Raw genomic sequence first — 16,887 nt, 5'->3', positions numbered from 1 at the left:
TTTAAGGCAATTCTGAGAGGGAAATTGATGTTCTTAGCAACTACCTATAAAAAAGAAATCAATAAGTTAAGTATGGAATTAAATAACAACATTTCAAAATTAGAAAAAAAACATGAAATACGGGGGGGGAATGTTAAGAAAACTAAATTTGGAATGAAAAAAATTAGACACTTCAGAAATCTCGGCAGTGCAAAAGAATTTAATGTACTTAAAACAAAAATGTTACTAAAAGTCTGAAATCCATACAATGGTTCAAAAACAAAGTAAAACAATATCAAGCTTCTTCACGAGTCTCCTCACTTAAGTCTCCTCATGGAGATACTGCCTTTATTTCTAAAGACATTACAATTTTTTTAATGATTTCTATCAAAACTTATATAAAACAGATAACCCTAAAAAGGATCATATTCAAAATTTTCTTGATTCAATAGGGTATAATGTGCAAATATCTATGGTCTCTTTAGACCAACCCATCACTATGGTGAAGGTATTGGAAGCAACAGCAAGGATAAAAAACAATAAGGCACCTGGGAGGGATGGTTTCCCAATAGAATTTTATTAAAAATTCAAGCAGTTATTACAACATACAACTACTACCTGTAATCATCTTTTGAATACCAGAAGGATGCCAGCTACTTGGAGAGAGGCTAGAGTGATAGTATTGCCAAAAGAAGGGAAAGATAAAAATAAACCAGAGTCCTATCGCCCAATATCGATTCTTAACCATGACTTAATTTTTTTGTCAACAATATTGGCATATCGCCTCATCAAAATTATGCCTCAATATATACATACTGACCAGGCTGGTTTCATTCCGGGGTGCACCCTCTTGGACAATATTAGAAGGACCTTATTTTGGGATTAGGTGCAGAAAAAGCATTCAACAAATTAGAAGTAAGTTATTTAAATACAGTGCTTTCCCATATGGGGTTTGGCATGAACTTTTAAAGATCCATTTCTACTTTATACCATTCTCCGGTTGCACAACTGAATATTAATGGCTTTAGATCCGAGGAGTTAAAAATTACGAGGGGCACCCGACATGGATGTCCCCTCTTACCTATACTTTTTGCTATCTCAGTAGAGCCGTTGGCGTTTGCAATCCGAAATAATCCTTCTATTCAGGGTATTCATATAGGTTCAGAAGCCCACAAAATCAGTATGTTTTCTGATGACATGGTAATATATATTAGCAAGCCAGTATCATTGCAGCATATTAAGGATGTTCTTTATAGGTTCCATTCTATTTCAGGCTTTGCATACAATAAACTATGCAAAGACGTAATTGTACCCTATTTATCTTACAACGGAGGAGAAACAGGAAATCACTCTAAAGTTTCCCTTTAGTTGGGTTCTCAAAGCATGGAGACACTTGGGAATTATTATTTCTCTCAGTTTGGATGACCTGTTTGAATGTAATTACATCGCAGTTATTAAGTCCATAACTAACTCTATAAACACTTGTTTGAAGGTAAATTTGTCTTTCCTGGAAAAAATGGAATTAATAAAATCTAATTTTTCCCAAGTTTTTTTGTTTGTTTGTTTGTTTCAAAACCTCCCTATTGGAATAAAGGTGGAAAGTCTGCATTCTTGGCAAATGATGATATCTAGATTTTTGTGGAATAATAAAAAGCCACAAATAAACTATATGCTTTTGAAATACCCATTATGTTGGAAGGGTTGTGGACAAGTGGGAACTTTGATCCACTGCTGGTGGTCATGTCTAAAGGTCTATGAGTTTTGGAGGGTAATTATTATAAAAAATAGAGGAAATTTTGGGAATTCAAGTTCCTAGAACTCCAGAAATCATATTGCTTAACTACTGGGATAAAAACCAATATACAGAAAATACAAGAGAGCTTTTAGCATTAATGTTGATAGCGGCAAAAACATTGGTAGCGCAATTCTGGAAGACAGAGAAATTACCTTCCCTGAGACACTGGTTTTTAAGATTGTGGGATATAGTGGCAATGGATAAACTAGCCACACAAATACTAGTAACAGAAACCTCTACAAAAAAGGACCACATTCTTACGAAATGGTTGACATTTTTTGAATATATGACCAATATGAATGACCCTATTACTGCCTTACCTACGAAATATGTAGATTTTGTGTTTTGTTAAGGTTATTGCTGCGGTTGTTATGTTATTTTATTAAGAATGTTATACATAAAAAAGAATTGTAGTGGTTATGTTCCGGAATATGAGAACCTGACTGCATTGCAATATTTTATGTTTTGAAAAAGTTATAAAAATAAAGTTATAAAAAAAGGTACCCAGAATTTTCACAAGTATTAAAACTATACAAAATTCCCTTTATAAAAATGCTCTTTTGAACATTTATTTATTTATTTTTGGGATTTTATCCTGCCCTACTCCGTGAACAGGATCAGTGTGGCTTACATCATATTATAAAACAGTACATAAATAACAGAGCAATAATCCAATTAAAACATCGTTATTTAAGTTAAATTTTAGCATAAGTAGAATTAGAGTAACTAATCTAAAATTCCTAATGGTGGCGGCAGCAGCATGTTATTACAGTGCAACACACAGTAAGAGGGATGGGAAATCATTCTGATGGAAACGTGCTGCTTTTGGTGCCTGAGATGTAAATAGCGCACTAGGGTGCTTAAAGCAGGGGAGGTCGATGTTATTTTATGTCTGCCGCCTCAACCAAAGGCCTATAACATGTGTTGCAGGTTGCGGCTTCTCTTGAGTCTGCTCTGTCCCCAGTATTTTTGAATAAGGTACATATCAGTCACATTCATGGTTGTGTCATTAACATGATCAGCTGCAGGGCTTAAAGCCCAGCAGGAACTCATTAGCATATTAGGCCACACCCTGACAGCACAGCTCATTAGCATATTAGGCCACACCCCCGTGCTAACAGAAGTAACCTTTTGCTTCTTATTCTGTATTACCTTGTCTGTTGTGAAAACCCAGGGCTTTTTTTTTTGTAGCAGGAACTCCTTTGCATGTTAGGCCACACATCCCTAATGTAGCCAATCCTAATGAGTTTCTGCTGTTGGGTGTGGCCTATTATGCTAATAAGTTCCTGATGGGCGTGGCCAACTCAGGAGCCAGCCGGAACTCCGTTCCTGTGCGTTCCTGCCCAAAAATAGCCCTGCAGCTGCATTGATCAGGCTGCACCTGGAGTATTGTGTGTAGTTCTGGAGGCCTTACTTCAAAAAGGATGCAGACAGAATGGATCGCGTGCAGAGGAGAGTGACAAGGATGATTGGAGGCCTGGAAACCAAGCTCTATGAGGAAAGGCTGAGAGACTGGAAATGTTTAGTCTGGAGAAGAGGAGGTTGAGGGGGGACATGATTGCTCTAGGGCTGTCACTTTGATGCGGGCAGGGAGCTGTTCCTGTTGGCAGCAGAGGATAAGACTTGCAAATAATGGGTTTAAGGAAGGTTTAAATTAAGGGTGAATATTAGGAAAAACCTTTTGACAGTACAAGTTGTGCAACAGTGGAATCAGCTGCCTAGGGAGGTGGTGAGCTTCCCCTCACTGGCAATCTTTAAGCAGTGTCTGGACAAACACTTGTCAGGGATGCTCTAGGCTGATTCTGCATTGAGCAGAGGGTTGGACTAGATAGCCTGTATGGCCTCTTCCAACTCTGTGATTCTATACCAAATCACTTGCAACTGGATGCACTGGTTATGACCTGTGGTGCCTAGACGGCATGTATGCTGGTGCACACATAGGACTGATCTTGTATTTGGCTGTTTCCTTTTAGTTTTCTCTGGACATTTTCTAACAGAAATACTGTATCAAAAAAGCCAGAAGATGCATTTTCTTATTAGTCTCTAAAAGTCTGCTATGGCAGGAAGGGTGGGGTAGAAATCTAATAAATAAATAAATAAATAAAAGTAGTCTGCAAAAACAAGACTTTATGATGACAGGGGAAAAACTGCAGTTCCTGCGAGATAGAGGAAGCATTTGCAGATTTATCCAGATCCAGATACTTCAGTTGCTTCCATAAGAGTGACAGAGAAACCACCTAACCAGCAAGTAAATCTCATCTCATAATGTGATGAGGGGGTGGTGTTCCTTTTAACAATGTAAATTGCACATGGTGGCTGATGAGGAGAAGGAGATAGCTGTAGCAAAGTAGTATGGATCTGTTCATGTGCAGTCTCCTTTCCCTAATCAGATACATTCAGTGCGTTCAGTCATTTGATTCTGGAAATGGAAATTTATTTATTCCCCCCCCCCCATTTTTAACCTGTTTATTAAGAGGAAGCATAACATATCAAGAAGTCACGCCAGAACTCTCACTGCTTAATCTCTGGGAAATGGAAATTTATGAGGAAGCTTCAATTTGAATCAGTAAGTGGTTGAGCATCCCTGCTTGTGAATGATAACTTCTAGCTTGGATGTATATGTAACAGTCTCTTGCTTTTGTGTAAGGTGACTTCCGGGTGACTTGTTTGTAAAATAACTGTGACTATGTGTGTACCACATGTATTTGGCATAGTCTATTCCTTGAAGCTTAAGGAGCTAGTGTAGTGAAGTTGTCAGTGAGAATTTGAATCTGGGAGATAAGGTTTGAAATCTCCACTATCATGAAGGTCCCTAAGAAAGCTGGGCCAGTGTTCTTCTGCCTAAAATGCAGCTGGAAAAAACTAGTAAGTAGAGAAAAGTTAGCTTAAGGCATATATTCTAGATGTAAAATTTTTAAGTTTTGAAGTCATGAGAGAAAAACTTTCCTGAAGAAAACAGAAATTTGGGGGGAAATTGAAATATGTGCAATACTTATTCTTTTATTAAACCTACCTTTGTTTTAGTGACCAAAGTACATAATTTATACCTTTTTGTATTATGTGGCATATTTATGGAATTTAGAAGTATAAATACCTTCATTTTCCATAAGAAAAATTACAAGTATACCCAGTGTTTAAGAAAGGGTTGCAAACTGCTGCACCCTATGCTACCACAGCACATAAATAATTAACATATGCTTTTTACCTTCAACATTTATTTTTCCTATCTCTCAGAAAGTAAATTCTGTAATATATGGACAGAGACTCTCTCACAGAAACACAGAAGGTAGAACTGCCAACATGTTCAGATATTATGCTAAACCTCCATATCATAGAAAATACTGAACTGTTTAATAAAGTATAATGTATTAAAGACGTTATAGCATCAAGATGGGTAGCTGTATTTATCTGTAGCAGAACAAAAGAGCAAGAGTCCAGTAGCACCTTCAGATATTCTTCAAATATCTGAAGAAGTGAGCAGTGACTCATGAATGCTCATACCCTGCCACAAATTTTGTTAGTCTTTAAGGTGCTACTGGACTCTTCCTCATTTTTAATGTTATAGCATATTTATTGTTGCCAAAAATCATTTAATTTAAACAGTAGTCGAAAATTTTGTATATATTGTCTAACATATGAGCAATTCTTTTCAGCACTCCCAAACATTTCCCAGTTTTTCCATTGGAAAAATTGAGAGAAGTCCTCAGACTTCATGTTATGCCTTTGAAATAAGTGAACTGCTTTGTAAGACAAGGTTTTCACATTTGAGGAGAAAATACTTCATAGGAGGTTTTTTTCAGTACTTCCCTTTCCATGCTATACAATTTGGGTGAGGAAAACCTTGTTTTAAGAAACATCTCTCTCATTCTATGAGAGACAATATTTCATAGGAGCCTTTTTCAGTATTCCCCAAATTTTCCAGTTTTTCTGTTAGGAAAATTCATACTCCAACTTTTCCTCCTATAATCTTCTTTTCCTTCTTGAGTTTCCACAAATTATCCTGCCTGTTTCTTCAAGTTTTAAATGACACCTGTGCCCTGTTGGACTTGTTTAGTTTACACAGGGCACGCAAGGCCAAATGGTTTAGGTTGGCCTTTAGAGTCTATTCCGCATGTATGGGTTGTTTTTGTTAGTGGTGTGGTGCTAGCCACATATGTTAATAGTTTAACATTTTAATGTTGTTAGTTCATATTACTTGCTTTTATGTTGTTTTTAACTTATTTATATTATTTTAATGTTGTAAGTCGCCTTGAGATGCTTTGGGTGAGTGGCAACTAAAAATGTAATAAAATAAATGAAGGCCTAAATGCCCTGCCACATTCAGCAACATGGTGTTCTTTACATCCCAGGAACAGAGTGGTGCAAAGTCCTTTCAAAGTGTAAAAAGGAATAGTGCAGTACTTAAGGCCTTAATTTGGTTATTTGAAAACATATGGCCTGGTTGCATTCGAACGTTCAAGGCATCATACACTAGTCAAACATACTCAGATATAACAGTCAGCTGTCATCAAAATAAAACACCCTTCAGTAGGGATGATGGTGGAAGAGCGAGTCACCCCCTCATTTAAATAACGTTTTGTGTGAGCTGTGCATGCAGAGGCCTGGTTTTATAAGACATAGTATTCCTGATCCCTTTTTTAAGGGGGAAACTGTTGAGGTTAACTGGTGTGATTAATCCAGTCATCATTAGTTAGCAGAGTGCTTAAATAAAGCTACAAATGCAGGAGCGTCACTTTACCAGGTTACTCAGTTTACAAATCTACACAGAGCCACATTGCAAGTTTAGAAGAGAAATACTTCTCTTTATTTGAGAAGTACACTTTGGATAGGAAAGAGCGGGGCTATTTTTGGGCAGGAACGCACAGGAACGGAGTTCCGGCTGGCTTCCAAGTTGGCCACACCCAGCAGGAACTCATTAGCATAATAGGCCACACCCAACAGCAGAAACTCATTAGGATTGGCTACATTAGGGGTGTGTGGTCTAACATGCAAAGGAGTTCCTGCTACAAAAAAGCCCTGGGTTTTGACAACAAACAAGGTAAACAGAATAAGAAGCAAAAGGTGGGTGTGGCTGGATGAGCACACTTCTGGTAACATGGGGTGTGTGGTCTAATATGCCAATGAGCTGTGCTGTCAGGGGTGTGGCCTAATATGCTAATGAGTTCCTGCTGTTGGGTGTGGCCTATTATGCTAATGAGTTCCTGCTGGGCTTTTTCCACAAAAAAAGCCCTGGGAAAGAGCAGAGATTCATAGGTACTAACTTACTAGTTAAAGGATGGCGGCGGATGGCGAGAGGTCCATCTGCCTCATGGTGCCAAGAGTGAAGGAGAAGCAGGAAAGGGAAATTGGTCCCTGATATCACAATCTACATATCAAAGAGGACAGTGGCAGAAGAGTGGATACAGGAAGAAAGGTCATTGTACCTATCTAGCTATGTAGCCTCTCTTGCCACTCAGTCTGGAAGACTGAGACAGGGGACATCACATCTGGAACTTCCAACAGAAACATAATTTGCATTGATTTCTACCATCCTTTCTGCTGGTGAAGTAGGAAGGAGGGGTCCATTTTAGCCTCAAAAAGACTATGCTGGTGATCTTGGAATCCATGTTGACAAAAGGTATGTGGATTAGGGCTATAAGTAGGAGGAAGATTGGGTAATAGTAATCAGAAAAGCTGGTAGAAACCAGCTGGGTAAGTTTTTTAGTCCAGGATCTAGTTACAGCAGGTTAACAAAAAAAATGTAGTAGTATATCAGCTGAAGTCTAGCCAGTTCTTGGATCCTATGTAGCCTGAGCAGAGCTTTGTTGGATGATTGGTAATTTTACTGTATCCTTCCCCTAGGCTTAGTATTTGCCTGCTTATAGCAGGAGACCTCCTGATGCCTGCTGATGGAAACAGGGCAGCCAAATGTGTGTGTGAAATGCTGCAACTTCTGGAATGACCCAGAAGCAACAGTGTCGTGCATGGGCAATGCTCTAGCACTCAATGGAAACCATAGAGTTTTGAGGTTAGTGCTAGAGTACCACCCTGGCACAATGCGGTCCTCTTCTAGGTTGCACCAGAAGTTGCATCATTGCACAGGGATGACAATCACCCCCCTCTCGAAAGTTCTTACCTCTCCCTGCCTGTTGCAGGTGAATCAGGAGGTGAGTCAAAAGTTACCAAGATATCTCTAGAGACGGTCCTAGGTTTTACAACTTAGGAATTAACCCTAAATGCATGAGAAGTTTTAACACTATTTGACATGTCTGAGCCTAAGATTCCAGAAAACAAATCCTATGAATAAATCAGCAAGTTCTTTTCTTCCAGTTTTTCCTTCACCACTCTGTTTGAGGGATAATCTTCTGTGTTGTGTTGTACAATTCTTCCAGTTTGTCCTCAAGTTCAATAATGTTGTTATTTCTATGACTGGTATCCTTATTAATAGTATATTTTGTTTCTAGTATCTCAAGTTTATTCTTCAGTTCCTCAACTACAGGTTTTTTTATCCTTTAATATTTTTAAGCACTGTAAAATTTATTTGGTCTTTTTCGCATTAAACTGAATTCTTTCTCCACCCCTATGGATTCCCCCTTACTGTCTAATGCTGTTCTTCAAACTTTTTAAATTACCGTATTTTTCGCTCCATAAGACGCACCTGACCATAAGACGCACCTAGTTTTTAGAGGAGGAAAACAGGAAAAAAAATATTCTGAACCAAATAGTGTAATAAGATATTTTAATAAACTATAACAGAATAACATTTGAACCATGTAAAGTGAACAGCAGTCAACGGTGGCATTAAGAACCATTAAGAACCATTATCACTGTCATGAACAAATGGAGAGACTTAAAGGTTTGACAGGTCAGGAAGTGGAATGACTGCCCCAGTTCCTGAGTTCCTGAACACTCCTGCTCCCCCCTGGGGCTGTCATTCCACTCCGTGGCCCTGTCATTCCAGTTCCTGAACACTCCTGGCACACCCTGGGGCTGTCATTCCACTCTGTGGCCTGTCATCCCAGTCCCTGAACACTCCTGCTCCACCCTGGGGCTCTCATTCCACTCCGTGGCCTGACAACTCAGTGCCTGAACACTACTGCTGCACCCTGGGGCTGTCATTCCACTCCGTGGCCTGTCTTCCCAGTCCCTGATCACTCCTGCTCAACCCTGGGGCTGTCATTTATTTACACTCCGTGATCTCTCATTCCATCCCCAGAGTAGTGTATTTTGGCCCAGAGACCCTAATGGAAAATCCATTCCGCATTTTTATTGCAAATCTACTTGTACCCTAATGTTTTCCAATGGAGCCCATGGTTCTCTCCACCTCTGACTTATTTTTTGAGGGGGAGGGGGGTGTTATGCAGTGGCAGCTAAGGTAGAAAAGCACCTCCTCCTGTGCCATGTTTTCTGGGTTCCAAGGGTCTGGAAAGTAGTTCCATAGCTGATTACATGGTTGCCAACTCTGGGTTGGGAAATACCTGTAGATTTGAGGGGTAGAGCCTGGGGAGGGCAGGATTTGGGGTGGGGGGGATCTCATTAGGGTATAATGCCATAGAAGCACAAAGATAGGAGTTTATTGTTTACTCACAATCAGCTGATATCTGGGTGGGAAGTTATGGGCTCTCCTTGCAGTAAGGGTTGATGGACAAAGAAAATGGAAAACAACAATAAACTCAGGAAATTGCTCTTAATGAGCCAGTTAGAGGGAAGCCTCTGGGACCCCTAACTGTGGACTACAATTCCCAGGGGGCAACTACGTACTCTAGGGAGCTCGCAGCAGCTCAGCAAGGAAAACAGCTGGAGCTGGGGGCTCTGTTTAATAAGGGAACGAGCCAGCAAGTGAGAGACGCAGACAGACAGACTGACTGGGCAGCACAGGCTCGCCTTCCCCGTGCGCATTCGCTGTCTCTTCATGAATTAGAGCTCACAGGGTGGGGGGGGAGAGCAGAAGACACCCCAGGGCCCCCAGGCATGGCCAGCTCGGTGAGTACACGCTACCCCCTCCCTCTCCTCCTTCCCTCCCCTTCCTCCTCCCCCTCCTCCCTGCGCTGCCCAGACACCGTTTAGTGCTTCCAATGAGAGAGAGAGAGGTTGGTTGGGGTGGTGGGGGAATTCCCTCCCCCTTCCCTCTCTCTCGTGTGTGGCTTCCTCTCCCCCCCCGCCGTTCACTCTCCCCTCCTTTCTCTATGTGTGTGCGCGCGCCAAGGGGGAGCCGGGAGTACGGGGGACTGGCTCGCCGCTCAGGAAGGTACTTTTCAGGATGGTGCGTTTGTCCTGGCGTGGCTTCGCTGACAGCCGGCGGCAACCTTCTTTCTCTGCCCCCCCCAATACTCTCATCTCCTGCAGTATTCGTTCCATAAGGCGCACACATTTTCCCACCCACTTTTTTTTTGGAGAAAAAGTGCGTCGTATAGAGCAAAAAATACGATATTTTTTCATCAAATGGATTGAACTTACTTTTAAGATCTCTTATGCTGCCCATAGAAGGAACCACATTCTAAGGAGTGTATTTTCCAGAAGAGAATGTAGGCTGTTTTTTGGTGTTCTTTAATTCTTTATTGTTACTTCACTAAGTTATTTATTTTCCTATATTTTTCCTAACTGTGTATCATTAGAGCTGCGGTGGCTCAAGTGGTTAAGACGCTGAACTGCAGGCTGTGGAAGGTCGGTAGTTCAGCAGTTCAAGACCCGGGTGCCGCAAGACGGGGTGAGCTCCTGTCTCTAGTTCCAGCTCCTGCCAACCTAGCAGTTCGAAAGCAAGAAATTGCAAGTAGATAAATAGGTACCACTTCGGTGGGAAGGTAACAGCGTTCCGTGCGCCTTGGTGTTTAGTCATGCTGGCCACATGACCACGGAAACGTCTTCGGACAGCGCTGGCTCTTCGGCTTTGAAACGGAGATGAGCACCGCAACCCTAGAGTCGGATTCGACTGGCTTTCGAGCAAGGGAACCTTTACCTTTACCTTTATGTATCATTAAATTTATTTAGCAAAATCACAGCATAGTCTAAAAATACTACTGCATTTCCTTTAGCACATTATGAATACCTTTACACATATTTCTTTTCTTTTTAAAGTTTTATTTATGATTTTTACATTGTATACTATATAGTAAATAGATTATTTTACACTTTTGAGTCTATTTGTCTGATTTGTTATCCAACCATTTATAAACTCTTGACCATCGTTTTAGATATAGTGCTTCAACTTTTCCTAATAATAACATGTTCAATCTATCAATTTCTGCCAGTTCCAACAATTTCTGAGCTATCTCCTCTCTTGAGGGGGTTCTGTCGGTCTTCCAATATTTAGCAGACGTTAGAATATAAATCAGCCTATATATGGGGGGGGGTCTGTCCTCAAAAATAAGGTTTTTGGCATGGCTATTTGTGGGGTGGGTACAGATGTAAAATTTCCAGAGATTTTGAAGCTCGGAAAAAACCCCAGTTTTTTCCATGGGAAAACGGAAATTTTCAGAAAAATTGAAAAAAATGCTACATTAGCACTACTTTTTTCTTTTCCAGCTTGAAAGTCATCCAGAATTATATTCAACAAACAAGTTGATTGTTCTGGATTTTTTGTTGGTATAAATTTTTATAGAAGTTTTCCACAATGTTCTTTAGATCTTGTAGTATATATTTTTCTTCACCTTTTTCATTCCTTAAAGCCGTTATTATCCGTTTTTCTTTCCTAAGTTTGTATGCTAGCCATCTTGTTGGTTTGTTTGCATTTTCGAAGTAATATTGTTTAGTTCATTCTATGTTTTTTGCGTCAGTAGTAGATTCATTTGGTGTTGTAACATTTTTAATTTAATTTTTATTTCCTCTTCGTCTGTGCTTTTTCATTTTATCTTCTATTTTAATTTGTTTCCCTAAGTCCTCATATTTCTTCTTCTTTTGTTTCTTTTTCCAGGCATCCTGATTAATAAACCATCCTCTTATAAATGCTTTAAATGCTTCCCATACTATTTCTATTGACATTTCAGGTTGTATGTTTCTTTTAAAGAATTCTTGAATGTCAACTCTAGTTTTCTTTATAAATTTCTGATCTCTTAGTAATGCTGTATTCATGGGCCACCTGGTTTTTCTTTGTATTTCGTGGAAGGTCAGTAATAAAGGGCTGTGGTTGGCAAACGGTAATATTTCAGCTTCTATTAATTCATTTAACATAGTTGTTATTATCCATGCCATATCTATGCTTGACCAAGAGTTGTGTCTTGCTGAATAGTACATATAATCTTTCTTTTCTACGTTTCTAGTTCTCCAAGCATCTGTTATATTATATTCCTCTGCCATTTGTAGAAAGGCTTTAGAGAGAACCACTCCTGATTTTCTATCTCTTTTCTGATTCTTCCTATCTAATTCCAGATCAAATACTGCATTATTGTCGCCTATAATACATATATCTTCAAATACTTTTGTTGTTAGAACTTTCTGTATTTACACTTATATTTGGCTTTTCTGTTCCCTCTTTGCTGCTGGAGGGTCAAGAGGTGTCTTTCTAGCCAGGCATCATGGGGGGGGGGGAGAGCCATGATGAACTGGCTCCTTTACTACTACAGGGGAGATTCCTCTGTACTGTTTCATCCACTGCTTCCACTCTACCCAGGCTGGTGCTGAAAGATGTATCAGAGGTGCCACAAGTGTGCCTTGGATTGCATTCTGGGTAGGTTGTGTGTTGGCCTTTCCATTCCCTCTGACCATGCTTTGGGGGAGGCACAATGAACTGGCTCCCTGTCTGTTACAAGTGAGAGTCCCCTGTGCTGTTTCCTCTATCACTTCTCTACTCTCCTCTTTCATGTGTGATTTGGTGGTGTGATAGAATGTTTGGAGCCAAAGAATGAGACAGTTATTAATCATTAATATACAACATCTAGTATTCTACTGTCATATTTTGTCAGTTTATCTGAAAATCCATTAAAAGTTGTGGAATCTGATATGATGTTTGAGTCTTTTTATTTAGATTTCAATAACTATTAGGGGTGTGTACAAAAAAATTGGTATTTTTCAGCTGTATTGAACTTGACAAAAATGGTATTCCCGATATTCCTGAATCCCAATATTGTTATGATATTGGAATTTGGGAAATATTTGGGATTGCTGAATTTTTTTGACTCTGCATTTAAAGGGACTGCAGCATTAGTGAAACCAGAAGGTTCGTCTTTTCATGTTCACTCGTGCCGTGGCTTGCAAAACACATTTAAAGGGACCATCCCTTTAAGTCCTGTGCAAATTGGCTGGGGGGGAGGGGGAGATCCTGGGTAGGACCAATGTGCAAAAGGGGAGGGAGTGCCCTCCAAGTTGTGTGCAGATTGCCTTGGGGGGGAGATCCTAGGGTCCCTGTGCAAATGGGGTGAGTATGTTCAATGCCCCCCCTGCAAGCTAGAGGCATGATATTGGCAGCAGACCTCCCTGGGATGCCCCTCTATTTGCCCTCCAAGTTGTGTGCAGATTGGGGGGGGGAGATGCATGAGACTCCTGGGAAAGAGCTGACAGTTTTCACCACTATGGCTGATAGTGGGTTGGTTCCTCTTGCAGCTTGGTTTAAACCAAGCTTCAAGAGGAGCCAGCCAGCCCCTGGTTGAGGCCAGCAGAAAGGAGGAAAGCCTTTGGGGAGAGTTCTCCCTGAAGGATCGGCTCTTTTGCAGGTTCTGTTTGTTTTAAACTGGGCTGCCCAGCAGAACGCCAGCAGAGCTTGCAGGCAAGGGAGGATCAGCTGGGGCAGTGTAGAGCTGTCACTTCCTGCTGCCCTGTCCAGTCCTGGGCTGGCTCCTCTTCTGGCCCATCCATAGCTACAGTGAGCCTTTTGGGGCACTTTCCCTTAATTAAAAGCCCCACCCCTAGAGATGTGAAGGCCCGGGGAAAAACCGGAAAAATTTGGGGAAAAGTGTTTTTTCCCCATTTCCCCCGAAACCTTTTTTGTTTTTTCCCAAAAAATTGGAAAAATTGAAAAAAGAAAAAAAAATTGATTATGGAATGTTTTATTTTAACATGATCACTAAAATATTTTAAGACAAGGTGTTCAAATATTTTCCAAATCATTTCTATAAAATATGTATGGTATCAGATTGATCTAATTTCTGTGCACTGGAAGACAAGCAAGTCCTAGGTTACAAACGGAACTATCCAATGGAAGAACAAGATGCATTTCTTCCTTTAGGAGGTGCTCTTGTTACAAAAGAAAAAGGTTTCAGTTTTGTTTTTGCATGTGGGGGGGTTTGTAATAAATGTTTGGATACACTATATTTTTAATATGCTAGTTGTGATCATTTCATGCCAAGTAAAATGTCCATAGTCATATTTTATGTTCCTAAAGTAACAGAATGACTTTCAAGCTGGAAAAGAAAAAAGTAGTGCTAATGTAGCATTTTTTTCAATTTTTCTGAAAATTTCCGTTTTCCCATGGGAAAAAACGGGTTTTTTTCCGAGCTTCAAAATTTCTGGAAATTTTACATCTGTACCCACCCCACAAATAGCCATGCCAAAAACCTTATTTTTGAGGACAGACCCCCCCCCCTGCCTGCTACTGGCAGCGGCCAGTGTGACAGCACCACAGCTTGCCCTCAAGCTTCCTTCTCCCTCTCACTGTGGAAGGGGGGGGGATCATAGGACCTGGGAAAAGACAGCTCAGAGGGCATTTAATTGCCTTTTGAGTTCCCTTCCACAAGACAAGAAAGCTTAGAGGGGCACTCATGTTTCTCAAAGGCTCATGGGAATGCTTTCAAAAGACTCACCATGACCTAGGTGGTAAACAGAAGGACTGGGCTAGCTGAAAGGGGGATTGTTGGAGATGTACTGAAGGTGCCACACTTGAGTGCCCTTCTATGCTTTCATACCCTGTGGAAGGAAACTCAAAAGACATTTAAATGTCTTCTGAAGGCAAATAAATTTTCCCTGAGCTGTTTTTTCCTAGGAACTGTTGGCTGCCTTTTCCCTTGAAAGGAAGGGCTAGAAACAGGCTTGGAGCCTCCCTGTTTAATGACAGGCATTCAGATTAATTTAATTAACTGTAATTTAACTGGCTATGGGTCTGTTCCTCTTGCAGCTTAGCCTGAGAGAGCTGGAGCTGTGAGTTCTGTGCTACCCCAGCTGATTCTCTCTTGCAGCTCAGAGCTGCTCCATGCCAATTTGGTTGAGGCTGGCTCACCTGAATAAAAGCTGAAAAAAATGGGGTGGGGTGGGGCCGAGCCATATCAGTAGCTGAATATGACCTCTGGTCTGTATTCGGCTTAATAAATCCCCCCCAAGTACTGAGAAGGTATTTTTCAGGTATTTATTTGGTTTGGTTTATGCCAACCACACACTCTTAGTAACCATTATCAGGTGTTATCTTTCTGGCACTTTTTTCCTGAATGATAGTATAATGGATCAGCTCAGGAGGTTTATTCTATAAGGGGGGAGTATCATAATATATATTGCAGTGTTGTATGCCCCTCTCCTTAAATCACTGTCTTCTACCTCTGTAATCCTCTTCAGTATGGTGTGTCTTACTTTCAGACTGTTTTGTTGCCTTACAGTTCTCTGTCTACATGGACTGTTTTGTTGCTTTAGACAGTTGTTCTGTTTGCTTGTATTGTTTTCCAGTTCTTCAGTCCCAGCCCGACTGTATTGTTTGTTCATTAGAGATATTTGCTGTTTCAGTTGTTTTTATCATATTTTGTAATGCACCTAGAGTCTCAGTGAGAAATGTAGGCTGTAAATGGAGATGAGAATAAATTTTCCCTGTCTTTCTTCTTTAGTGAGTGACAGCTGCTTCAGGAATCTTGCAGAGGATCGTAGTGGGATAAACCTTAAAGACCTCGTCCAAGATCCTTCTTTGTAAGTATCTGCTTTCAAGAGTGAGTAATAGATTTCAAAATTGGCATTGATTGATACACAGCTAGTTTGGAATACAGGTACTCAGGCCTGTAGCCATGGAGGTGTGCAAAGGAGCAGGGTCCCAGCAATAATTTATTTATTTATTCGATTTATACCCTGCCCTCCCCACCAAGGCAGGCTCAGGGCAGCTTACATAAAAATTAAAACAACTAAAAACAGCATTATTAAAACCATTCATAAAGTGCTAGTATACAATGTTATATAGCAATGGCGAAACATAATAACAAATCATCTTGGTAACAGATCAGTCTTAATGGGAGTACAGTCAGTATTGGTGTTAGGACTATCATCTTGGTCCGTTAGTGCTGGTGAAGCACAGGCTGCCGGTGGTGATACCAGGGCACAGGGTCTTGCGGTGTGGCTCCTTGGTCGAATGCCTGGTGGAAGAACTCTTCTTGCAGGCCCTGCGGAACTGTAAAAGGTCCCACAGGGCCCTAATGTCTTCCGGGAGTTTATTCTTTGTACTTGCTTCCTGTACAAAGTAGTTGCTCCTGCTGTGCTCTGAAGCATGTGACACAGTCCTTTTTCCGCCTTAACTTGCTAGCTCTTGCCAGTCATGGATTCCTCTGATCAGCAGCACTGTAGTACATTAAGGTAGAACCTTTTTTGGGGGGGGGCTCTGTTTTAACCCAGATGGGGAGTGTTCAAAGGTGGTTGGAATTATTTATTATTTATTATTTTATTATTGAGATTTATATCCCGCCCCATCCAGTAATTCAGCTCGGGGCGGCTTACAAAGGTTAAAATATAAATACAACAGCAGCATAATAAACAATATATCTGATATAAAATTTGGTGCTAAAATTATTTACATAAAATCCAAGATGGACGACGTCCCACACTGGCGGCCATGTTCTTCGTAGCAGGAGCTCCAGGAAGAGTTTTTTTCCAGATCTATTGGGCGGCAACTACCCCAACATGGGGTAGGTAGTTAGGATATCATTGATGGAACAGTGACGGCAGCGGCTCCCCCTCAAAGGCCTGGCGGAAGAGCTCCGTCTTACAGGCCCTGCGGAACTGCACTAGGTCCCTCCCGGGGGCCTAGAACCTCCAGGCGATGGAAGTTCCCCGATCTCAGTGCTCTTGGGGGAATGTACGGGGAGAGGCGGTCCCTTAGGTAGGCCGGACCCTGGCCATTCAGGTCTTTAAAGGTAAGCACCAGCACTTTGAAACGAATCCGGTATGCTATAGGCAGCCAGTGCAGCGCATGCAGCACCGGTCGGATGTGGTCTCGCCTGGAGAGACCCATCAACAACCTC

The 16,887-nt window shown here is 41.0% G+C and overlaps 1 protein-coding gene across 1 annotated transcript in view; it reads left to right on the top strand.

Annotated features, from left to right (window-relative positions):
- The first annotated feature begins 14,774 nt into the window (after positions 1-14,774).
- Positions 14,775-16,887, top strand: part of GPHN (gephyrin) — a 406,541-nt gene continuing 404,428 nt past the window's right edge. The window contains exons 1-2 of the mRNA XM_015413285.1: positions 14,775-14,778; positions 15,490-15,568. Coding sequence (XP_015268771.1) covers positions 14,775-14,778; positions 15,490-15,568 — 83 coding nt within the window. The remainder of the gene's footprint in view (positions 14,779-15,489; positions 15,569-16,887) is intronic.

This window comes from Gekko japonicus, unplaced genomic scaffold (assembly GCF_001447785.1).
Source record: "Gekko japonicus isolate JY-2015 unplaced genomic scaffold, Gekko_japonicus_V1.1 scaffold32, whole genome shotgun sequence".
NCBI classification, from domain to species: Eukaryota; Metazoa; Chordata; class Lepidosauria; order Squamata; family Gekkonidae; genus Gekko; species Gekko japonicus.
The sequence above is the reverse complement of the archived record's forward strand: the minus strand, read 5'-3'. Positions and strand labels throughout refer to the sequence as shown.